At 36.1% G+C, this 24,745-nt stretch overlaps 1 protein-coding gene and 1 pseudogene across 1 annotated transcript; both read right to left on the minus strand.

The window, feature by feature from the left end:
• Positions 1–5,086: 5,086 nt before the first annotated feature.
• On the minus strand, positions 5,087–6,013 carry LOC104999597 (annotated as a pseudogene).
• A 9,911-nt stretch (positions 6,014–15,924) lies between these two features.
• Positions 15,925–16,854, minus strand: LOC104999580 (olfactory receptor 4C46-like). The gene has a single exon (XM_010855141.1). It carries the CDS (start codon positions 16,852–16,854, stop codon positions 15,925–15,927), a length of 930 nt encoding a protein of 309 aa, XP_010853443.1.
• Positions 16,855–24,745: the final 7,891 nt, after the last annotated feature.

The following is a 24,745-nucleotide window of genomic DNA, read 5'->3' on the forward strand; positions in this document are numbered from 1 at the left end:
TTCTTCCAGTCCAGCATTTCTCATGATGTACTCTGCATATAAGTTAAATAAGCAGGGTGACAATATACAGCCTTGACGAACTCCTTTTCCTATTTGGAACCAGTCTGTTGTTCCATGTCAAGTTCTAACTGTTGCTTCCTGACCTGCATACAGATTTCTCAAGAGGCAGGTCAGGTGGTCTGGTATTCCCATCTCTTTCAGAATTTTCCACAGTTTATTGTGATCCACACAGTCAAAGGCTTTGGCATAGTCAATAAAGCAGAAATAGATGTTTTTCTGGAAGTCTCTTCCTTTTTCCATGGTCCAGCAGATGTTGGCAACTTGATCTCTGGCTCCCCTGCCTTTCCTAAAACCAGATTGAACATCAGGAAGTTCACGGTTCACATATTGCTGAAGCCTGGCTTGGAGAATTTTGAGCATCACTTTACTAGCGTGTGAGATGAGTGCAATTGTGCGGTAGTTTGAGCATTCTTTGGCATTGCCTTTCTTTGGGATTGGAATGAAAACTGACCTTTTCCAGTCCTGTGGCCACTGCTGAGTTTTCCAAATTTGCTGGCATATTGAGTGCAGCACTTTCACAGCATCATCTTTCAGGATTTGGAATAGTTCAACTGGAATTCCATCACCTCCACTAGCTTTGTTTGTAGTGATGCTTTCTAAGGCCCACTTGAAGTCACTAGCAGTCTGTTAATGAAAGAAAAGAATGTCTTAAAACTCAGAATGGCACCAGGCCCCTCATCCATAAAATGCATTTTGGGATAATCTTGGCACCAGATGATTCATCCCGGGCCATAAAATGATTGACTTGAATCTTGTAGAAGGGCAGATTACCATACAAATCGTTTTGTTTACATAGATTAGGGGAATAATATCTGAGTATAACATACTGATTTGTCAAGCAGGTTCTGAGCCATTAGGTGGAACCGACTTGAAGACAGAGGTCTGGGGTAAATGCATAGTCCATTAACATAGCTTAAGACAAACATTTCCATAAGAAAAATGCATTGGTTAACTCAAGGTTTGAGAATAGTTAATTTCAGGTGAAACCAGGTGTCATTATGGCAACACAGTATTTTAAGAGAAACCTCCTTTTAAATTTGTTTAGGGAAGGAAAAAAATATTGCTAGTTTGTTTCCTCCTGCCACTTAAGAGAGACAAAAATGTCTGACACTTGCAGCCTATTTTCTCCATTTGGAGACCCCTGGCCTTCCTGTCTGTTACCCTCTCACTAACATGAGATGAATACAGGTGAAACTGAATATAGGGTACATGAAAACTGTGGGTTTTTTTTTTTTTTTACAACCTGCTATAAATATAAACCATTTATAAAATACAAAGTTTATGAAAATTGAATGGCATATTTTAACTCATCTTCATTTTTTCTGTTGTAGCATGTGTCAGAGACTCATTATTTTTAAGTGTTGAATTATATTGTTTTAACTGTATACCACATTTTGTTTATCTGTTCATGTGTTGATGGGTACTTAGGTTCCTTAACCATTTTGGCTGCTCTGAGTAGTGCAACTACCCTACAAATATCTGAATTCCTGATTTCAATTCTTTTGGGAATATGCCCAGAACGGGAAAAACTGGATCATTGGGTAATATTATTTTTCACTTATTCAGAAACGTAATACTGTCTTTGACAATGGCTGCAGTTTCCTCAACCAATACAGGGTTAATCTTTCAGATAGCAGATGAGAGGTCATGTCCTCTGGATGTGGGGAGACCTCTTCTATTGGCAAAGACTTGGTTTTCTTTTGTTTTTTCTTCCTGGGTTACTCAAACCTCCAGTGATCTATGATAGGATCTGGATTTCATCATGACTCTTCTTTCTCAAATCTTCATTTTATATATGAAATTATTTTGCCTATAAATCTGGAATATTTCTCGAACCCTTCTCTATTTCTTCATTTTACTTTGGTCTTCTTAGGTGCAAATACAGAGAGGGAAATTTATAAAAGTAATTTCTAAGGAGAAATGTTGAGGGAAGCTGTAGTACAGGGGAAAAGAATAGAGTCTCAATTAGTGTCTGGATTTACCCAGGAGGCCTGAGAGTTCTGCAGTATTTATTGTACTATGATACTCGTTCCACCTTAATGCAAGAGGACCAGTCTTTCACCCCCAATCCAATCATTTATTGGCCGGTGGTGGACCCTGGGATGGTGAGAATAATCCCCAGTGAAGCAGTTCCAATTTTCTCTGGTGCAAATGTACAGAAACAATGGGGTTGTGAGTTCTTAGCTGCTCAGCCATACAGCAGCTATTCCTGGATACACTGGCCCAGTGAGAGAGATATGACCAGGTGCAATATGTCCTCCACATTCTGTGTCATCATTGGTACCACTGCAGCTCAACCCTCTATCATTTCATACCTAAATAATTAAAGTTACCTTCTAACTGCTCTTCTGATGCCTGTCTTGCTCCCTTCAATTTATTTTCTGTACTGTATCTGGAGTCATCACCTAAATCTCAACTCTAACTGCATCATTAGCTAGCTTAAAAGACCATCCAGTATTTTCCATATAATACATAGCATCAAGCCTCGACACAATTACGAGACCCTTCTTTAACTTCCCTATTTCTGTCTCTTGCTATTTTCCCTTTATAAGCTAAATGCCCAGCGTGTTTCCTGGCATATAGTGGGAATACAATAAACAATTTTAAATGAATAGTTGATTTCACAACCACAACTCTATCAAAATTATTAGGATTTCTGCATTCTTATATTCACCTTCTAGCCTTTGTTATATATTCCATCTCCAAGAACACTCTTACTTCAATTGGTGCCTATTTATTCTGGTAACATCTTCTCATACTTTTAGTTTCAGTTTGGAGATTTTTTTCACTCTGTAAACTTTCTAATTCCAAAGTCTTTGTTGTATATCCATCAAGCATGCCCTTATAGCATCCTGCGCTTCCATTGTCTTATTTTTGTAAAACTGCATTGTAATCACCTGTACTTTTGAGGGTCTCTCAGTGGTCCTAAGGAGAAGGCAATGGCAACCCACTCCAGTACTCTTGCCTGGCAAAACCTATGGACAGAGAAGGCTGGTAGGCTGCAGTTCATGAGGTCACTAAGAGTTGGACATGACTGAGCAACTTCACTTTCACCTTTCACTTTCATGCATTGGAGAAGGAACTGGCAACCCACTCCAGTATTCTTGCCTGGAGAATCCCAGGGAAGGGGGAGCCTGGTGGACTGCCATCTATGGGGTCGCACAGAGTCGGACACGACTGAAGTGACTTAACAGTAGCAGCAACAGCAGCAGCAGCAGTAGTCCTAAACTTTGTGAAGGCATCTCTTGAATTTCTCTTTATCACTGCTGCTGCTGCTGCTAAGTCGCTTCAGTCATGTCCAACTCTGTGCGACCCCATAGACAGCAGCCCACCAGGCTCCCCCGTCCCTGGGATTCTCCAGGCAAGAACACTGGAGTGGGTTGCCATTTCCTTCTCCAATGCATGACAGTGAAAAGTGAAAGTGAAATCATTCAGTTGTGTCCGATTCTTCATAACCCCACTCTTAGTAACCCGACTCTTCATAAGCCCTAATTGGGCTGTAGCCAACCAGTCTCCTCCATCTATGGGATTTTCCAGGCAAGAGTACTGGAGTGGGGTGCCAGTTCCTCCTCCACTTTATCACTGAAACCCAAGCAAATATTAATGTGCTTTATTCATTCCTTGGACCCCAAACTATTTTTTGTTTAATGAATGAAGAATGAAAGTGATAAATGGAATACCTTTATACTGAAATTACTTTGTATAAAACTGAAGCTACTTATTAAAAAAAAAAAAAAACTTTTCATAATATAGTGTTACCCAAAAGCAAACTGATTAACAAATAACAGAAAAAGCCCACAGTAACTCTATAACGAAATCTTGGTAATAGCACAAAGAATAAAAGGTAAATAATTTGCTCATTTGATTATAGAAACAGCTTTAGTTTCTTTCTTTTTCATAGTTTAAGTGGGAATAAATAAAAATAGTGGTTTCCAAGGAGACAAAACTAGAATTCATCCCAGACTCTGAAACACATAAAAGTAGAAAAAGTTTCCTAATCTCTATCACTACCTTATTTACCTTCATTTTATTAATGTTATTCATCTTTGTTTACACTTATATTATTTATTCAGCACTTATTATGAACCAGACATTGGGCTAATTGTAAAAAAAAATGTTAGCAAGTAGGCAAATACTTTATGCAGTATGACTATTTATATACTTAATACATTGAAATTCCCATCTGACATTAAGCATTATTTTATTTACATCATCCCTCCTTCTGATTCCTTATCAGGATAAGATGGCTACATGAGTGATTCAAAGTGATTCTGAATGCAATAGGAAATTTTGAAATATAGTATATCATTTATTACTTAGATATTAAATGGTCCATTGCTTTTATATTCCTAGAATAGTTAAACACCACAATAACACACTACTTGCCATAAAACCATCAACTATGACACATTAAAAGTGGTCAGTATTATTAAAATCATTAGCATTTATTCATATATAATGACAACTAAATATATATATATACATTATGATAGTGTATATACTAATGTATGATACATATCTATATAAATATATATTTCAGCAGAACTGTTTCTATAAATGCTAACAAATGTAACTATGTTGCTTGTTGATTATTATGGCCTGGTCATACATCACAACATTTAAGAACATGGTCTGATAGTACAGGTAGGTTCTGGTCACTGGTTCCTCAGTATTTTTGCTTTGAAACATATTCCTTGCTGTTTGTTCGCTCACTTGTAATATGGAGATAATAGCTATGTCTACACTTTCGATTGTAATTGAGATTATTAATAAATATCAGCATATTTTGTCACTTTGTTTTATTAGAAAAATAGTTTTGAATCCATAAACAGTAATGAAGATAGATAAATAGGTAAAAAATTGGTAGTTTTCCAAATTTGCAAAAGCCTGTTTTTTTGTCCCATTTCTACACCCGTTTATTCTGCCCTCTTTGTAGAACTTATGATTTATACTAGTTTCTTTCTTTGGTCAAAAATATCCTTTTGAACTTTCCCTCTCTTCAACTGACTTTGGTGTCCAGGCACATTTATATTACATCTGTAATAGCTTTCTGACTAAACAATTTCAAATGGCATTTTTCATCTGGTCATTTCTCAAGGTATAGATTAAGGGATTTAACATGGGAGTTATCATAGTGTAAAATACAGCCACTGCTTTATCAAGAGGTAAAGTAGCTGCGGGTCTCAGGTACACAAATATGCAGGGCACGAAGAAGAAGACAACTGCTGTGATGTGGGAGATGCAGGTGGAGAGGGCTTTTTGCCTCGCCTCCAAGCTGTAGGTCCTTAGGGAGTGCAGAATGACCACATAAGAGCCCATCAAGAGAAGGAAGTTTAACAGACAGATGAACCCACTGTTGGCAGCAACAAAGAGTCCTAGAATGTGGGTATCAGTGCAGGCAAGATCGAGCAAAGGGTTCAGATCACACATAAAGTGGTCTATGACATTAGGGCCACAGAAGGGTAACCTGAAGATGAAGAGGATCTGAATTATTCCATGAAGAAAGCCTCCCACCCACGCCACTCCCACTAGCAGTCCACACAGCCGCCGATTCATGATGGTCGTATAGTGCAAGGGTTTGCAGATGGCCACGTAGCGGTCATAGGCCATCACAGTGAGCAGGATGACATCAGCACCTCCAAAGAAATGTTCCCCAAATATTTGAGTCATGCATCCATTGAAAGGGCTGACTTTCTTCTCATAGAGTGAATCTATAATGAGTTTAGGGGTATTGACACAGGAATAGCAGGCATCAATAAAGAGAGATGAGCCAGGAAAAAGTACATGGGGGACCCCAATAATGAGCTGGTGGCGATGGTGACCAAGGTGAGCACATTCCCTACCATAGAGACAATGTAAACAATGAGAAACAAAGCAAATATGATTTTCTGCACCTTCAGATTCTGTGTGAGTCCAGTAGAATAAATTCTGTCACATTATTCCTTTTCTCCATATATCTCATATTATGGTTAATTACATTACATGAAAAAATGTCACTTTTTCATAATGTAACCTTGAATCATTGTCTCTGATAATAAATACCTAAGTTCTATTGAGTTCTGTATCCTTGTGAGTTTATTTGAGATTTAAAAAAAAAAAAAAAAAGCTTCTGATATCTTGAAAAATTACTCAAATTCTTTCCTGGCAGAAGATAATGCTTAGAATCAGGAGGAATTTAGTGAACACAGAGGCAAGAGGGTATCTCTGTACACTGAATCATGTGAGATGACTTAGGGCCTTAGTAGAAGCAGTAGGTCTCATGTGTAGTGGCAACTAAGCCTGAAAAAAGAAATAGAAAATGGATGCAAAGACTATAAATTCAAAGTTAAAGAGTTTTCCTTTTAATCTTAGAAAATGAGAAACCAGGGAAAGTAATTGGAATACTAGTGGAAAGATGAAGAAGCATTTGAGAAAGAAGGAATGCTGGCTATAACTCAAATAGAGGTCTTTGTGTGACTTTTATGAAGTAGGTGGAAGTTCAGGAAAGTGAAGGAGGATAGATAAGGGAACCTCACTATCAGACTAATTGTAATAATTGGCATAAATTTTAACAGAGCATTGTTGATGAGAAGGAAATGAAAGGACACAGTTACTGTAATTGAATGATCAATGTGTTGCCTAATTCCAGTAAATTTATAATGCTAACAAACATACTTCCAATGACTGACATCATCATGGCATGATGGCAACCTAGGTGGATAGTATTATTTCATTATTTTGCACAGGATTAAAAATTGTAAAGACTACTTTTAGTCATAATAATAATCATTAACTAAAACTTAATGAATACTGACTGTGCTTCAAATGCTCTATATTATATCATAATAAACAATATTTACCTAGTAAATTATTTTGATGTGACCATGATGACTTGAATTATTTTAATAACTTTAGAAGCAAATGTATATCAAGCAAATACAACAGACACACAGGAACAGCCACACATACACACACAATATAGCTTTTTTGAATCCTCAAATATTAATTAATTAATGATTTTTAGTAAGCTCCAGGAGATGGTGGAGGACAGGGAAGCCAGGCATGCTGCAGCCCATGGGATCACAAAGAGTTGGACATGACTGAGCGACTGAACAACAACAGCAACAACAACATATGGTGCTGCTTTCTTTGTAGATCCACTTTATTTTTGTGTTCCCTTAGCCTTTTTGTCTCTCTCCAATTCCCCTATAAAATATAATCTCACAGATTCTTCTGCAAAATGTTGAAAATCACAATCCCAGTTGTTGAGTATGCTGTTTTGAGACTCAGAAAGACCAGATAAGAATCTTGCTTTCCCCTACTTACAACTTCTTGATCTGGGGTACACTTCTTTGCAGCTTCCATCCTTGTTTCCTCTAATCAAGTGAGAACAATAGCCTCTACCTCACAGGTTGTTATAAAAAGTGATTTAGGAAACATGTATGAATATATCCACCACACTGTGGAGAACACATAAAGGCATTTCATTTATTCTTCTACTTATGAATGCAGCAGTAGGAAGAACTGACATTTTGTGCAATAATACAAATAAATTAACCAATTAAAGTGAGGAAGAGTTATCTCCAATTTTACTTTTAATGAAGTCACAGAGACCCTTATTATTCACAGCAGTTGATCCAGGAAAGGTTCTTCACATTCATGTTTGAACTAAACAAGTGATGATTTATATAATTTAATATTTATGTTTATTTATATATGTGTAAATTATATTTAAAGTTTTATTTTCATTCACATGATTAGTCTTAATCATTAAAAGAAGTATCTCATGGCCAAAGAACTATATCTGATATTTAGTTAGATCTTAAACATTTCTTAAATTCTATGAGCCACAATTTTTTCATTTGTAAAATTATGTTAATGATATTTACAAACTACCTTTTGAAGAATGGGGTGAAGTTAAAATGCTCTATTACTATATTTGAAAACTGTTGAAACAGAATGATTACTGTATACAGAAAATCACAAGCTCTATAATTGACACTATCAAACAACTTACCTTCTGGTCTTAGAAGATATTAATGATTTTCAAAGTGCTCAGAACTAATTCCATTTTCAAATTATCCTGCCTCATCTCGGGATAAGTAGCTTTCAGTATGAAAGATATGACATATTCCAAAAGACCCTGTTCAGATTATTCACAGCAGAAATATTATCCTTTTTTTTTTTTTTTTAAGTCTTTTCTTCTAGCCTAAAGACTCACAAAGTTTACAAAGAAAATCCAGGGCTTGAATTTAGAATGCATTAGCTTGGAACATTATGGGGAAATGGCTAAAACAAGTAGTTTTAGTCTTACAGACAAGAGGCAGAAAGAGTGGTGAAAACATATGCAAATGTGTCATTGCACCCTTGATGAATTTTGCTCTGGAGATGAAAACAGAAAAGACATTTTCATCTGTAATGCATGGATATTTAAAGAGACTTCCATAAACGTTCTTGTCTTGTAGATGCTATTTTCTCTCCAGTGAATTAATTATCTGCTTTGATGTTAAAGCTTTGTCTTAGAAGCAGGTATTCTGGAGGCATGCATTTATAAAACTCTCATTCCTGAGTGGGAAATTGTATTCCCTGCTTGCAACCAAAACATGCGAGTCCCCTTATTCTATCTGAACCAAGCTTTCTAAGAAGGTTGATGTCCTGTGACTAGCAAGGATTGCTTAATTCCAGCCTGGCAGCTTATGATGTAGTCAACCTGTGCACTTATTTTGGAAAGAAAACTTCCGTCTTATCCATACAAAGGTATTACTGGAAACCTGGTATCCATTGTCAAGAGAGACAAAAGCAATGAGGACATAATAATGGCAGTGGTTTTAAAATACTTGGTGTCAAACCAGTTTTTTGCAATTATCATAGTACTTTTAGAATAAATGGAAACTATAAAAGGCTCCAGATACATCATCTCAGGAATCCATGTGATGATCATTACGGAATCCTAGGCAACATTAAACATGTGGAGAGATATTTAAAGCTCAAGAAGGGAGTTCTAAATTCAAATACAAGAATTGTTCACCATTCTTATCACTTTGCATGATTTTTTTTCCCTTTTAGTCATTTTAGAACATGTGCAGTGATAGATTACTAAGGTTTTAGTTTGTTTTCCCTGATGACTAATAATGTTGAACATTTTAAAAAATACTTTATTGGCCATTCACGTATCTATTTTTTTCCCCCCTCTGGAAGTTTCTTTTCAAATGTTTTGCACAATTTAAGAATGATATCTGAGTTTCTTATTACTAAGTTGTTGTAAAGATGGTTTATATATTCTAGATATAGGTACATATATATATGTGTGTGTGTGTGTGTGTGTGTATGACTTCCCTGCTGGCTCAGATAGTAAAGCATCTGCCTACAATGTGGGAGACCCAGGTTCAATCCCTGGGTCAGGGAGATCCCCTGGAGAAGGAAATGGCAACCCACTCCAGTACTCTTGCCTGGAAAATCCCATGGATGGAGGAGTGTGGTAGGCTACAGTCCATGGGGTCACAAAGAGTCGAACATGACTCTTTATATACACACACACACACACACACACACACACAAATTTATGTAGTATATAAAATTGTATGTGTAAACTTTTATATATAAATGTATTTACATTATATATATACACATATACATACCATATATATACAAAGTACCTATGTGTGTCTGTCCTCAGCAGTGTTCAACTCTTTGCAACGTCATGAACTGTAGCCCACCAGCTTCCTCTTTCCATGGGATTTTCCAGGCAAGAATACTGGAGTGGGTTGCCACTTCCTTCTCCACAATGTACCTATAAAAGAAACTTCACATTTTCTTAGTAATAATGCTAATTAGCACTATTATATATTCTAGATTATCCATATAATAAAACAATGAACTTCAACCACTACTTTATGCAAAAATTAATGCAAAATGAGTCAAATAACTAGATGTTAAACTTAAGCCTGGAAAAATTCTAGAACAAACGTACCTGATGTGGAGGTAGATCAATATTTTAGACCTGACATTATAAATAAACACTTGTGAAAAAATCAGCATTTGTTGAAAAATCTCTTATTTTGCATTGAATTAACTTGATGTCTTTTTTTTTTTTTAAAGAAACTCTACATTTACATTTTTTAAGTATAGTCTATTATGTTTCAGTACTATACAACATGGTTATGAGAAGTTTATACTAAGTCTTCAATTTTGGTAGAATCATTTTCCAATTTTGTTATTTTATTGAGAGTTCTTTTTCATCCCTATTTCTTTTAAAAGTTTATATTTCAGTACAGCCACTATGGAGAACAGTGTGGAGATTCCTTAAAAAACTGGAAATAGAACTGCCATATGACCCAGCAATTCCACTGCTGGGCATACACACTGAGGAAACCAGAATTGAAAGAGACATGTGTACCCCAAAGTTCATCACAGCACTGTTTATAATAGCCAGGACATGGAAGCAACCTAGATGTCCATTAGCAGATGAATGGATAAGAAAGCTGTGGTACATATACACAATGGAATATTACTCAGCCATTAAAAAGAGTACATTTGAATCAGTTCTAATGAGGTGGATGAAACTGGAGCCTATTATACAAAGTGAAGTAAGCCAGAAAGAAAAACACCAATTCAGTATACTAACGCATACTTACGGAATTTAGAGAGATGGTAACGATAACCCTGTATGGGAGACAGCAAAAGAGACACAGATGTATAGAAAAGTCTTTTGGACTCTGTGGGAGAGGGAGCGGGGGGATGATTTGGGAGAATGGCATTAAAAAATATATAATATCATATAAGAAATGAATTGCCAGTCCAGGTTTGATGCAGGATACAGGAAGCTTGGGGCTGGTGCACTGGGATGACCCAGAGGGATGGTATGGGGAGGGAGGTGGGAGGGGGGCTCAGGATTGGGAACACATGTACACCCATGGCAGATTCATGTTGATGTATGGCAAAACCAATAGAATATTGTAAAGTAAAAATAAATAAATAAATAAAAAGTTTATATTTCAGGATAAATTTCAAAACATTATTTTTAGTTTCTTCAAATATCTGTGGGCTATATTTATTGGAATTGCTTTAAAATTATAAAAATTGATATGGTAAACACATTGAATCTGTTAATCTATCAACATGGCATATATATCCCTTTACTTAGATATTTACTTTCAATAGTATTTTATGGTTTTCATATATAAATCTTGACTATATTTTTAAATGTGCTCATAATACAATCATCAAAGTTAACGTTTTGTAGTATTTTACATAACATTTTGTTTATATTTTTAATTGCTTTTATAGAAATCCATTTGATATTTTGTGTTGAAATTCTATCCTGTCACCTTGTTTAGTTAGTTGCTTAGGTCTATTTTATTTTTTGTAGAGGCCTTCACAATTTTTAACTATATAAGGATGTTATCTGCCCATAAAAATATTTGCATGATCTTGCTCTTCTCTACCCATCTGTGTGTCCTTTATTTTTCTTACTTTGTTGCAATGGCTGGAGTCTTATAATGTAGAACAGAATTTGGAAAGGAGAGACTTGTTTTCAATCTTGAGAGAGAATTCATCATTAAGTATGAGGGTGGCTATAGTTTTTATACCAATGCCTTTTTTATCAGGTTGAGTAAACACTTTTCCTTTCCTTATTTAGTAATAACTATCTTGTGGGATATTTATTCATAAATATTTTCATTCATAAATACAAATAGAAGTGTATTAATTTGTATGCATCTATTGAAATGATCACAAAATGTTAGTCACAACTTAGCAACTGAACAACAACTGAAATGATGTTATTATCCTCTTTTATTCTGTTAATTTAGTGAATATAATTGATTATGTTTTTCACTTCAAATAATATTTTATTCCTGGTGTAACTTACATATGATCATGGTGAATTATTATTAAATAACTTGGCATATTTCATTCACTTTAATTTGTTTAATACCAAAGTTAATAGAAAGCAATCATGAAGATCAGAAAAAAAAATAATAAATGAAAAGAAAGTGAACAAAACAATAGAGAGGACCAACATCTTATCACTATTTTACATTCCCATCAACAGTGCTTCTAGCTTTCATTTTCTTGATAGTGTCTCTTGATGCACAAGAGTTTTTAATTTTGATTGAATCTAATTCTTCTATTTTCCTTGTGATATTTGTGGCTTATTCAAGGTTATGAATATTTCTCCCTACCAAGAATTTTATATTTTAAGATGTGCATCTGATCCTTGATCTCTTTTGAGTTAGTATCCATTTATGGTGTGAGGTAGGGTTCCAAATTCATTTTTTTTTAATTTTGATACAAAAGTTTTTCAGTACTACCTGTATATATAGTATTCAATGCCTATGGAATGGTGTTGGCAACCTTGTGAAAAAATAATTGCCAGTAGATATAAGGGTTATTTCTGGACCTTTATTTCTATTCTTTTGATCTTTGTCATCTCATTCTAATACATTGTTTTAATTACTGTAGCTTTTATTAAGTTCAGCAAGAAGTGTGAGTCCTCCCAATTTGTTCTTAATAAAGAACATTTCAAAACTATTTCAAGGCTCTTTAGCTATTTAAGGTTTCTTGGAGTGCCTTATGAATTTTAGGATCAATGTTTTCATTCTGGGAAAAAAAAAAAAGAAGAATAACATTAGTATCTGGATGGAAATTATAGAGTCTACAGATCACTGTGAGGAATTATGTTATCTTAATTATACTAATTGTTTAATCTATGAATGTGAGATATGTTTCTATTTATAAGACTTTTAAAATTTCCTTAGAGTAACCTTTTATAGGTTTCAACAGCTATAAAAGGGGAAAGGCAGATGGAGAAACCTTCTCTCTGAAAGTAACTATTGCTTCCCCAGGAACTCTTTCCTTGGGAACAAGGAAATGACTTAACATTTTTCTTAGAAGGAAGCAAGGACCTTGGAGACCCCTGTTTGACCTGATCAGTATCTGGGCTCTGGTCACTGAAAACCATAAAATCCATCGATGGGCCCTTCCTTCACACGCACAAGGTCTTTTGATGAAATTTCTAAGCACTGTCACCATTTTTGTTTTGGGTTTTTTTTTTTTTTTTGGTTCCCAAATCATTTAACTGTATTTGATGTTTTGCTTTCAATAATTGTGTGTAGTATGAACCCCCAAATTATAATTTCCATGATACATTTGTGATACAGCATGTATACAAATAACTTTTCTACAGTTTTTCCTAAATCTTAAAGATAGGAACACCACCATATGTTTTACTTACAGTTGCTTCTTTTCTTCCAACAGTTGAAAAAAAAAAAATTATTGTATTTAGACTTTCTTGAAAGTGACTTTTTTTATTACAATTTGTTATTTTTCAAGCTACTTCTTATTCTTCATGCAATATGCTTTCTTTACTCTCTCAATTCTTTCAAACAACCTACTTATGATTGAATTCAGCTCTTATGATTGAATCTATCTTGAAAGGTTTTACTTTGGAAGTTTAAGGCCCGTTGCAAGTAGCCTGTTGATGCAGTGAAAGTGTTAATCACTCAGTTGTGTCCAACTCTTTGCAACCCCCATGGACTGTAGCCACCAGACTCCTGTGGCACCTTATACTCTCCTTAATCCGACGTGTTCCCTGTGCTGAGATTCTTACCCCACATGCCTCAAACAATTGCTTACATATTATAAACAACTGACCTTAGAATTTTGGGTTTTTGACCAAATTGGTTTTGCCCAATTTTCTAAACATGCTCTTTCCTCGTTCCTAACATCCAGCCAAATTGTTGGTCAAAATCCATGAATCAATACATATTGCACATCTGACATGTCTTTTTCCAATCAAGATGAAAAACCAGGTGTAGTGCCTGAACTTGTACTAACTGGGAGGATTTCCATCTCTACTGACCTTCAAGGATTTTTTTTTTTTTTTAAATAATGAATAGGGCTATTAGTTCTGCAACTGTCTGCTTTGGTGTGATGCCTGCTTATCATTGCAGAACTCTTGGCATAAAAGTCACAAAACTCCCCTTCCTCTGTCCACTGATCAAAGTCATCTACGTGCACATGTGCAGTCACTTCAGAAGTCCCTGACTCTTTGCAACCCCATGGACCATTGTTATATTTCTTGAGCTCAAAAATATTTGTTGTTTAATGAACGAAGGACAAAAGAACTGAATGGAAAATATTTTCACTGAAATTGTTTTCTGTATAGACAGAGCTACATATTTTTAAAACCATTTTTCATTTAAAAAGTAATAAAAATTTAGAAATAAAAATTAATAACAGAAAAATACAACATGTACATGGGATGGATGTGTGCACACTGCTGTATTTAAAATCAATAACAAACAGGGATCTACTGAATAGCACATGTAACTCTGCTCAATATTATATAGCAGCTTGGATGGGAAGGGACTTTGGGAAAGAATTAGTACATGTATATGTATTGCTATTAAGTCCCTTTGCTATTCACCTGAAACTATCACAACATTGTTAATTCACTATACTCTAATACAAAATTAAAAGTTTAAAAAAAAATTAATTTGAAAAAAGAAAAATATAACAAATCAAACAATATTCATAAACTAATAAATTCTAAGAACAGAGAAGATATCAGTGTAAAAGATTTTTTTTAATGTGATAACATACTTTCAATTTTTTTTCTTACATAAGCAGGACTAAAACAACTTGTGGCTTCCAAAATAGACATAACTAGAATTCTTCCTAGATTCTGAAAAAGATGAGAAAAAAATTCCTATTCTCCACTACTATTTTCTTTTTCCCTATATTTTACTGAATGTATTCATTTTCCTTTCTAATAATGTTTATCCATTCAACATTTATCATAAACCAAAATTGTGCTATTTGCAGAAATTATTGCTAGGAAGTCTGCAAGTATTTCATGGAATAGGACTGTTTAAAGAATACATTGAAATTACTGTCTGGAATTAAAATATTCTTTTATTTAAATCATCCTCTTTTCTGATGGTTTATAAATATAAATTGCTGACATGAAAATACAGAATTTGGGGGGGGTGCTTTTTTATGCATCACGTTTTTTATTTTTAATGTTTCTTAATGCTAAAAGGATTTTTTAATATGGTGTAACATTGTTATTTATGCGTTAGAGTTTAAATTACCCATTCATTTTGTATTTCAAAAGTAGTTACATAACATGGTGTTACAATCAACATATTACAACCCACTATGATACATAAAAAATGAACAGAGTAAGTGAAAATATGTGATTTAGTTATACATATGAATATATGTATTTAATAAAAGACAGTACATATACTAGTAAAAAGAGCCAATTAAATATATAAATATATAACAAATATATATTTGGATATATATATAGAGAGAGAGAAAGATAGATAATTAGTCCAGGATTGCTGTTGTCCCAATAAATGGTAACAGTATAATTATATTACCTTACTATTGCATTGTCTGGCAGTATATCACAGCAGTGAAGAACATGGAATGAGAGGAAGTTATACTCTGATTACTGGATCTTCAATTTTTTTGTTTGGATCATCCTCTTTTATGTTTATTACTCACCTGTTAAAATAGGAATAAAAAGAATGCCTATCTCTTGTGTTATTATAGAAATGACTGCTAAATGTCAATGAATTATCTATTTTATTTCATTTTACTGGGATTAAAGCTTATGAATGTATATACAGTGATGAAACTAGTAAAATCAGTTTCTGATTTTGCAGAACATTTTAAATAATATGAGTTGTCCTCTGCTAGGTCATTCTATCATTTCTTGAATTACTTTCTTCTCCCCTTTTTGCAGAAGCAATGATTTCTGTTGGTTATTATTTTCTTTATCTCATTGATATTCTTAACTGATTATGTGCATTCACCAATAATGTCCTTTTGACATTTGCATCAGTTGAATGAACATTGGAACACAAGCACATTTTATCGATTACTTGAAATCACTTTTCTACTACACAATTTCCTAACGGCATTTTTCATCTGGTCATTTCTCAAGGTATATATTAAGGGATTTAACATGGGAGTTATCATAGTGTAGAATACAGCAACTGCTTTATCAATAGGTAAAGTAACTGCTGGTCTCATGTAAGTAAAAACGCTTGGCACAAAGAACAAGAGGATCGCTGTAATGTGGGACATCAAGGTGGAAAGGGCTTTTTGCCTCGCCTCCAAGCTCCGTGTCCTTAAAGAGAGCAGAATGACTGTATAGGAGCCAACCAAGAGGAGGAAGATTAACAGACAGATGAACCCACTGTTGGCAGCAACAAAGAGTCCTAGAGTGTGGGTATCAGCGCAGGCAAGTTTGAGCAAAGGGTTCAGATCACACATAAAGTGGTCTATGACATTAGGGCCACAGAAGGGTAACCTGAAGATAAAGAGGATCTGAATGGTTGCATGAAGAAAGCCTCCTGCCCATGCCACTCCCACTAGCAACCAACACACCTGCCAGTTCATGGTGGTCGTGTAGTGCAAGGGCTTGCAGATGGCCACATAGCGGTCATAGGCCATTGCAGTCAGCAGGATGACATCAGCACCTGCAAATAAATGCTCTCCAAAGATCTGGCACATGCATTCAATGAAAGAGCTGGTTTTCTTCTTATGGAGTGAATCTACAATCAGTTTAGGGGTATTGACACAGGAATAGCAGACATCAATAAAAGAGAGATGAGCCAGGAAAAAGTACATGGGAGACCCCAATAATGGGCTGGTAGTGATGGTGACCATGGTGAGCACATTTCCTACCACAGAGACAATGTAGACAACCAAAAAGACTATGAATATGACTTTCTGCATCTTTGGATTCTGTGTCAGCCCCAGTAGAATGAACTCTGTCACATTGTTCCTGTTCTCCATGTATCTCATGTTATTGTTAACCACATAACCTGGGGGGTGGGGAGGGAAAGATCTTGTTTTAGTTTAACCTTGAGTTCATTAAACATATCTACCTAATAAATAACACATGCCTAGATTCTTATGACTTTTTTGTGATAAAAGATAATGTTCCAATCTGCTGAATACTACTTATATATGATGGTAAGAATCTGAGAATATGAATGTAGTGAAGAAGAGGCTTTTGAGAGAGAATCTTGTATGTAGGTCTAGTAAAGATTTTTGTGTGCTAGGACGGAGTGAGCTGAGTTTCACTAAGGGGATGGAAGCCTATTACAGAAGTCCCGGGATTTCACTATTTTTCCATTACCAGTGCACTGACAGAGTTAATATTAACTATATTAACTGTTATGAGACTAGTTAATATTAACTCTGTCAGTGCACTGGTAATGGAAGAATAGTGAAATCCTGGGACTTCTGTAATACAGTTGCTAAACCAATTACCTAAATCCAATAACTTTGTAGTAGCTAATAAAATTATATAATGACTGATTTCCATGGGTGCTATATGAAAACAAATAGTAAATGGTATTTTTTTTCTCATTTTGGCACATAATCTCAGAGACTAAAGCTAGCAGTAATATTAATGATAGTATTGTGGGAGTGCAAGCATACTCAGTCATGTCTGACTCTTTGCAAACACATGAATTATAGTCACTAGGCTCCTCTGTCCATGGGATTTCCCAGGCAAGAATACTGGAGTGGGTTGCCATTTCCTTCTATGGGGGATTCAGGGATACAGAGGGATTCAGGGATACCTGATTCAGGGATTGAACCCATGTATCCTGCATCTCTTCCATTGGCAGGCAGATTCTTTACCATGGCACCACCTGGAAAGCCAGACCTCAATTTAAATCAACAATACTTCAATAAAATTGTTTTTTAGAAAATTTAATGAACACTTAGTATGTGCTAAAATTTTTTCTCAGACATTTGGTTATTTAACCCTTGTTATAAACCTGCCAGATGATTAGTGCCATCATTTTTATACTTATTTTACACATCAGGACATAGAAGAATAGAGAAGATAAAGATCCTGCCCCAAATCAAGCAACTAATGAAAGGCAGGTCTAAGATTATTTCAGATTATACTTCTCATCTTTTTTTACTGCAAATTCTTAAAACACATCCTTTATATTAGGTTAAAATATACAATGTTGAGTTAGTAAACTCCTTTTGACATGACTACAATAATCATAATTGCTTAAATAGTATTTCAGAGGTAAGTATATACAAAGCAGTTTCATTGACAATGAAAATACACATACCAGACACGTGTATGCACAATATAACACACTGGAATCCCAAATGTTAATAACCATGTGGCACTGCTTTCATTAAAGTCAAATTAGTTTTTTTTTTTTTCCATCTCCTTCACCTCATTTTCTTCTTCCCTTAATTTCCTTACAAATCATGCACAGACTGTTCTGTAAAATGCTGAAATGATGATCCCAGTGGTGAAACACATTGGCTTGAGAATCAAAGAGACAATACCAGAATCTTGCTTTTCCCCACTTAAAACCCCTTCATCTGGGGTATATTTCCTGACACCTTACATTCTTGTTTCCCCTGGTATCAAGTGAGAACAATATGTCTACCTCACAGGCTGTTATGAGCATTAATTGAGGAAACAAATATGAACATATCCATCATACTGTTGTGAAAACACAAAGGATCTTCACTTATTTTTATGACTTTCTATGCACCCAGAAGGTACAAAGATTTGACATTTTGAGTAATAAAACAGAGAAACATATTTAACCATGCAATAAACTGGGGAAGAAACATCTACAATGTTTTTTGTTTTTTGTTTTTTAAGAAGCCACAGGGACTCATACCATTTATAGCAGTTGATCCCTAAAAGAATTATCCATGTGCTTGCTTGAAATAAAAAGAGGATGACTTTTATCTTTTAAGACATTTGTGGCTTTCTGAGTGTGAAGTGTATTAAGTTTTGTTTTCATTTTCATTATTAATCTAAATTATTGAAAGAAGTGTGTCCTGGCAAAGAAGAATATCTAGAGATGGAGAGTTGGCTCCCTTAAATTTCTCAATCTGTACGAGTCTTAAGTTTTTCATCTATCAAACTAGGTTAGTGATATTAACTAACCGTCTTTTGAAGGAAAGGGTGAATATGTAATGGTCTGTGGCTATATTTGAAAAGTGTTATAACATGATTAATACATATATATATAAATATATAAAGTAATTGTTTATAAGCATTTAATAAACTTACCTTCTGATCTTTAGAAGATATTAGTGATATCTGAGGGTGTTCAGAACTAATTCCGTTTTAAATTGACTTCCACTTGGGCTAAGTAACTTTCAGTTTGAAAGATATGACATACTCATAAAGACACTAGTCAGATTATTGAGTGTCACAGTAGACATGTCATTTTATTTTAATCTAAATCTTTTCTAGATGAAAGACCTATAAAGTTTTCACAAATTGGGACTTGAATTTAGAATAGATTAATTTTGAACATTATGCAGAAATCATCTTCTATAAAATGGTGTAGTACCAGACACAAGAAGAAGAAAGAGTGGTGGAAATACATAAAAGTGAATCATTCCAACCTTGATGAATCTTGTTCTGGAGATGTAAACAATAAAAAAGAATTTTTGCCTGCAATGCATGGATATTTAATCAGGTTTCCACAAACTTTCAAGGACTTCCTCTTGTAGATGTTATTATCTCTCCTTGGAATTAATTACCTTCTATGATGGAAAGGCTTTGTCTCAGAAGCAGGTATTCTGAACAGACATGTTTGAGAAACACCCATTCTGGGTGGGGAATTGTATTCTCTGCACTTGCAACCAAAATATGTGAGTCCTCTTTCTCTATCTGAACCTGGGTTCTAAAAAAATTGAATGTCATGTGAATACCAATTATGGCATCATTCCAGCATCATTCCAGTTAACTTAAGGATACATCTCAGACAGAAAACTTTATCTGTTTATCAGTATTAAAACTTTTCTGAAAACTGCATATTGATTACTAGAGACTTAGAGCAGTGAGGGCATAAAATTATTGGTATTTTTTTCTGAGTAATTAAATGCCAAACCAATTTTTCATATTTATCAGAGGGCTTTGGATGTAAATAGAAAATCTAATCAGATCAGATCAGATCAGTCGCTCAGTCGTGTCTGACTATTTGCCACCCCATGAATCGCAGCACACCAGGCCTCCCTGTCCATCACCAACTCCCGGAGTTCACTCAGACTCACATCCATCCAGTTGTTGATGCCATCCAGCCATCTCATCCTCTGTCGTCCCCTTCTCCTCCTGCCCCCAATCCCTCCCAGCATCAAAAATTTTTCCAATGAGTCAACTCTTCGCATGAGGTGGCCAAAATACTGGAGTTTCAGCTTCAGCATCATTCCTTCCAAAGAAATCCCAGGGCTGATCTCCTTCAGAATGGACTGGTTGGATCTCCTTGCAGTCCAAGGGACTCTCAACAGTCTTCACCAACACCACAGTTCAAAAGCATCAATTCTTCGGCGCTCAGCCTTCTTCACAGTCCAACTCTCACATCCATATGTGACCACAGGAAAAACCATAGCCTTGACTAGATGAATCTTTGTTGGCAAAGTAAAGTCTCTGCTTTTCAATATGCTATCTAGGTTGGTGATAACTTTCCTTCCAAGGAGTGTCTTTTAATTTCATGGCTGCAGTCACCATCTGCAGTGATTTTGGAGCCCCCCCAAAGAATAAAGTCTGCCACTGTTTCCACTGTTTCCCCATCTATTTCCCATGAAGTGATGGGACCAGATGCCATGATCTTCGTTTTCTGAATGTTGAGCTTTAAGCCAACTTTTTCACTCTCCTCTTTCACTTTCATCAAGAGGCTTTTTAGTTCCTCTTCACTTTCTGCCATAAGGGTGGTGTCATCTGCATATCTGAGGTTATTGATATTTCTCCCATAAATCTTGATTCCAGCTTGTGCTTCTTCCAGCCCAGCGTTTCTCATGATGTACTCTGCATAGAAGTTAAATAAGTAGGGTGACAATATACAGCCTTGATGTACTCCTTTTCCTATTTGGAACCAGTCTGTTGTTCCACGTCCAGTTCTAACTATTGCTTCCTGACCTGCCTATAGGTTTCTCGAGAGGAAGGTCAGGTGGTCTGATATTCCCATCTTTTTCACATTTTTCCACAGTTTATTGTGATCCACATAGTCGAAGGCTTTGGCATAGTCAATAAAGCAGAAATAGATGTTTTTCTGGAACTCTCTTGCTTTTTCCATGATCCAGCGGGTGTTGGCAATTTGATCTCTGGTTCCTCTGCCTTTTCTAAAACCAGCTTGAACATCTGGAAGTTCACGGTTCACATATTGGAGAATTTTGAGCATTACCTTAATAGCGTGTGAGACGAGTGCAATTGTGCAGTAGTTTGAACATTCTTTGGCATTGCCTTTAAGACGCTCAATATTGCTAAGTATTAGAGAAATGCAAATTAAAGCTACAATAAGATATCACCTCAGGGCTTTCAGAATGGTCATCATTAAAAATGTCTACAAATGATAAACATGAAGAGGGTATGGGGAAATGGGAACTCACCTTCATTGCTGGTGTGAATGTAAAATGATACAATAGCTCAGGAGAACAATATAGAGGTTCCTTTAAAAACTCAATATACCTACTATATGACCCAGCATACGGATCTTGGATATATGTTAGGCAAAAACCATGGTTCAAAAGGTTACATACAGCCTGATGTTCATCACAGTGGTCTTTACAATAGCCAAGACTTGGAAGCAACTTAAATGCCATCAATAGGTGAATGGAGAAACAAGGTACAGTATATATATATAATGGAATATTACCCAATAATTAAAAAGAAAAAATATACCAATTACAGCAACAAGGTTGGATCTGAGATTATCATACTAAAGTGAAGTAAGTGAGACAGAGAAAGACAAATATCGTATGATATGGCTTATATACAGAATCTTAAGATAAAAGATACAAATAAAACTTATTTATAAAATAGGAACACTCAGAGACTTAGAGAACAAAATTATGATAACTGGGGGAAAAGGGGAGAGAGAAACCGTGAGTTTGTGATTGATATGTACATGCTGCTCTATTCAAAATAGATAATCAAGAACCTACTGTATAGCACAGGGATCTCTCCTTAATATTCTGTAATAATATAAATAAGAAAATCATTTAAAAACAAAAGATACTTGTATGGTTATAACTGAATCACTTTGGTGCATACATGCAACTAACACATTATTGTTAATCAACTGTATTTTAATATAAAATAAAAACATAAGAACAACTAAACGTCCAAGGTCAGGAGCAGCAGCAGAGAGGAGCTACCCCACGCCCGAGGTTAGGGGCGGTGGCCAAGAGGAGCTACCCCAGGTCCTAGGCCAGGGGCGGTGGCTGGGAAGGCGTATCCTACACTCGAGGCCAGGGGTGGCAGCCAGGAGGAGCAAACCCACCTCCAAGGAGTGGTGGCTGTGGGCAGAGGAGGGCCTGGAGGAGCTATTCCACGTTCAACGTCAGAAGGGGCGGCAGTGAGGAGATACCCCTCGTCAAAGGTGAGGAGCTCCAGCAAATCGGCTGCGATTTGCTGGAGCAGGCATGAGTAGATATCCCAAGTCCAAGGTAAAAGAAACCAAAGAAAGACAGTAGGTGTTGCAAGATGGCATCAGAGGGCAGACACACTGAAACCATACTCACAGAAAACTAGTCAATCTAATCACACTAGGCCCACAGCCTTGTCTAACTCAGTGAAACTAAGCCATGCCCGTGGGACAACCCAAGATGGGTGGGTCATGGTGGAGAGGTCTGACAGAATGCGGTCCACTGAAGAAGGGAATGGCAAACCACTTCACTATTCTTGCCTTGAGAACCCCATGAACAGTATGAAAAGGCAAAATGATAGGATACTGAAAGAGGAACTCCCCAGGTCAGTAGGTGCCCAATATGCTACTGGAGATCACTGGAGAAATAACTCCAGAAAGAATGAAGGGATGGAGCCAAAGCAAAAACAATACCTAGCTGCGGATGTGACTGGTGATAGAAGCAAGGTGTGATGCTGTAAAGAGCAATATTGCATAGGAACCTGGAATGTCAGGTCCATGAATCAAGGCAAATTGGAAGTAGTCAAACAAGAGATGGCAAGAGTGAACATCGACGTTATAGGAATTAGCGAACTAAAATGGACAGGAATGAGTGCATTTAACTCAGATGACCACTATATCTACTACTCCGGGCAGGAATCCCTCAGAAGAAATGGAGTAGCCATCATGGTCAACAAAAGACTCCGAATGCAGTACTTGGATGCTATCTCAAAAATGACAGAATGATCTCTGTTCGTTTCCAAGGAAAACCATTCAATATCACAGTAATCCAAGTCTATGCTCCAACCAGTAATGCTGAAGAAGCTAAAGTTGAATGGTTCTATGAAGACCTACAAGACCTTTTAGAACTAGCACCCAAAAAAGATTTCCTTTTCATTATAGGGGACTGGAATGCAAAAGCAGGAAGTCAAGAAACACCTGGAGTAACAGGCAAATTTGGCCTGGGAATACGGAATGAAGCAGGGCAAAGACTATTAAGGTTTTGCTAAGAAAATGCACTGGCCATAGCAAACATCCCCTTCCAACAACACAAGATAAGACTACACATGGACATCATCAGATGGTAAACATCGAAATCAGATTGATTATATTCTTTGCTGCCAAAGATGGAGAAGCTCTATACATTCAACAAAAACAAGACCAGGAGCTGACTGTGGCTCAGACCATGAATTCCTTATTGCCAAATTCAGACTTAAATTGAAGAAAGTAGGCAAAACCACTAGACCATTCAGGTATGACCTAAATCAAATCCCTTATGATTATACAGTGGAAGTGAGAAATAGGTTTAAGGGACTAGATCTGATACATAGAGTGCCTGATGAACGATGGACTAGGTTCGTGACATTGTACAGAAGACAGGGATCAAGACCATCCTCATGGAAAAGAAATGCAAAAAAGCAAAATGGCTTTCTGGGGAGGCCTTAAACATATCTGTGAAAAGAAGAGAATCGAAAAGCAAAGGAGAAAAGGAAAGGTATAGGCATCTGAATGCAGAGTTCCAATGAATAGCAAGAAGAGATAAGAAAGCCTTCCTCAGCGATCAATGCAAAGAAATAGAGGAAAACAACAGAATAGGAAAGACTAGAGATCTCTTCAAGAAAATTAGAGATACCAAGGGAACATTTTATGCAAAGATGGGCTCGATAAAGGACAAAAATGGTATGGATCTCACAGAGGCAGAAGATATGAAGAAGAGGTGGCAAGAATACACAGAATAACTGTACAAAAAAGATATTCACAACCCAGATAGTCACAATGGTGTGATCACTGACCTAGAGCCAGACATCCTGGAATGTGAAGTCAAATGGGACTTGGAAAGCATCACTACAAAAAAAAAGCTAGTGGAGGTGGTGGAATTCCAGTTAAGCTATTTCAAATCATGAAAGATGATGCTGTGAAAATGTTGCACTCAATATACCAGCAAATTTGGAAAACTCAGCAGTGGCCACAGGACTGGAAAATGTCAGATTTCATGCCAATCCCAAAGAAAGGCAATGCCAAAGAATGCTCAAACTACTGCACAATTGCGCTCATCTCACACGCTAGTAAAGTAATGCTCAAAAGCTCCAAGCCAGGCTTCAGCAATACGTGAATGGTGAAATTCCTGATGTTCAAGCTGGTTTTAGAAAAGGCAGAGGAACCAGAGATCAAATTGCCAACATCCGCTGGATCATGGAAAAAGCAAGAGAGTTGCAGAAAAACATCTATTTCTGCTTTATTGACTATGCCAAAGCCTTTGACTGTGTGGATCACAATAA

This window comes from Bison bison, unplaced genomic scaffold (genome assembly GCF_000754665.1).
Source record: "Bison bison bison isolate TAMUID 2011002044 unplaced genomic scaffold, Bison_UMD1.0 scf7180017864355, whole genome shotgun sequence".
NCBI lineage: Eukaryota > Metazoa > Chordata > Mammalia > Artiodactyla > Bovidae > Bison > Bison bison.

Coding starts and splice junctions, on each gene's coding strand:
- LOC104999580 (XM_010855141.1), bottom strand. CDS start 16,854: ATGGAGAACAGGAACAATGTGACAGAGTTCATTCTACTGGGGCTGACA.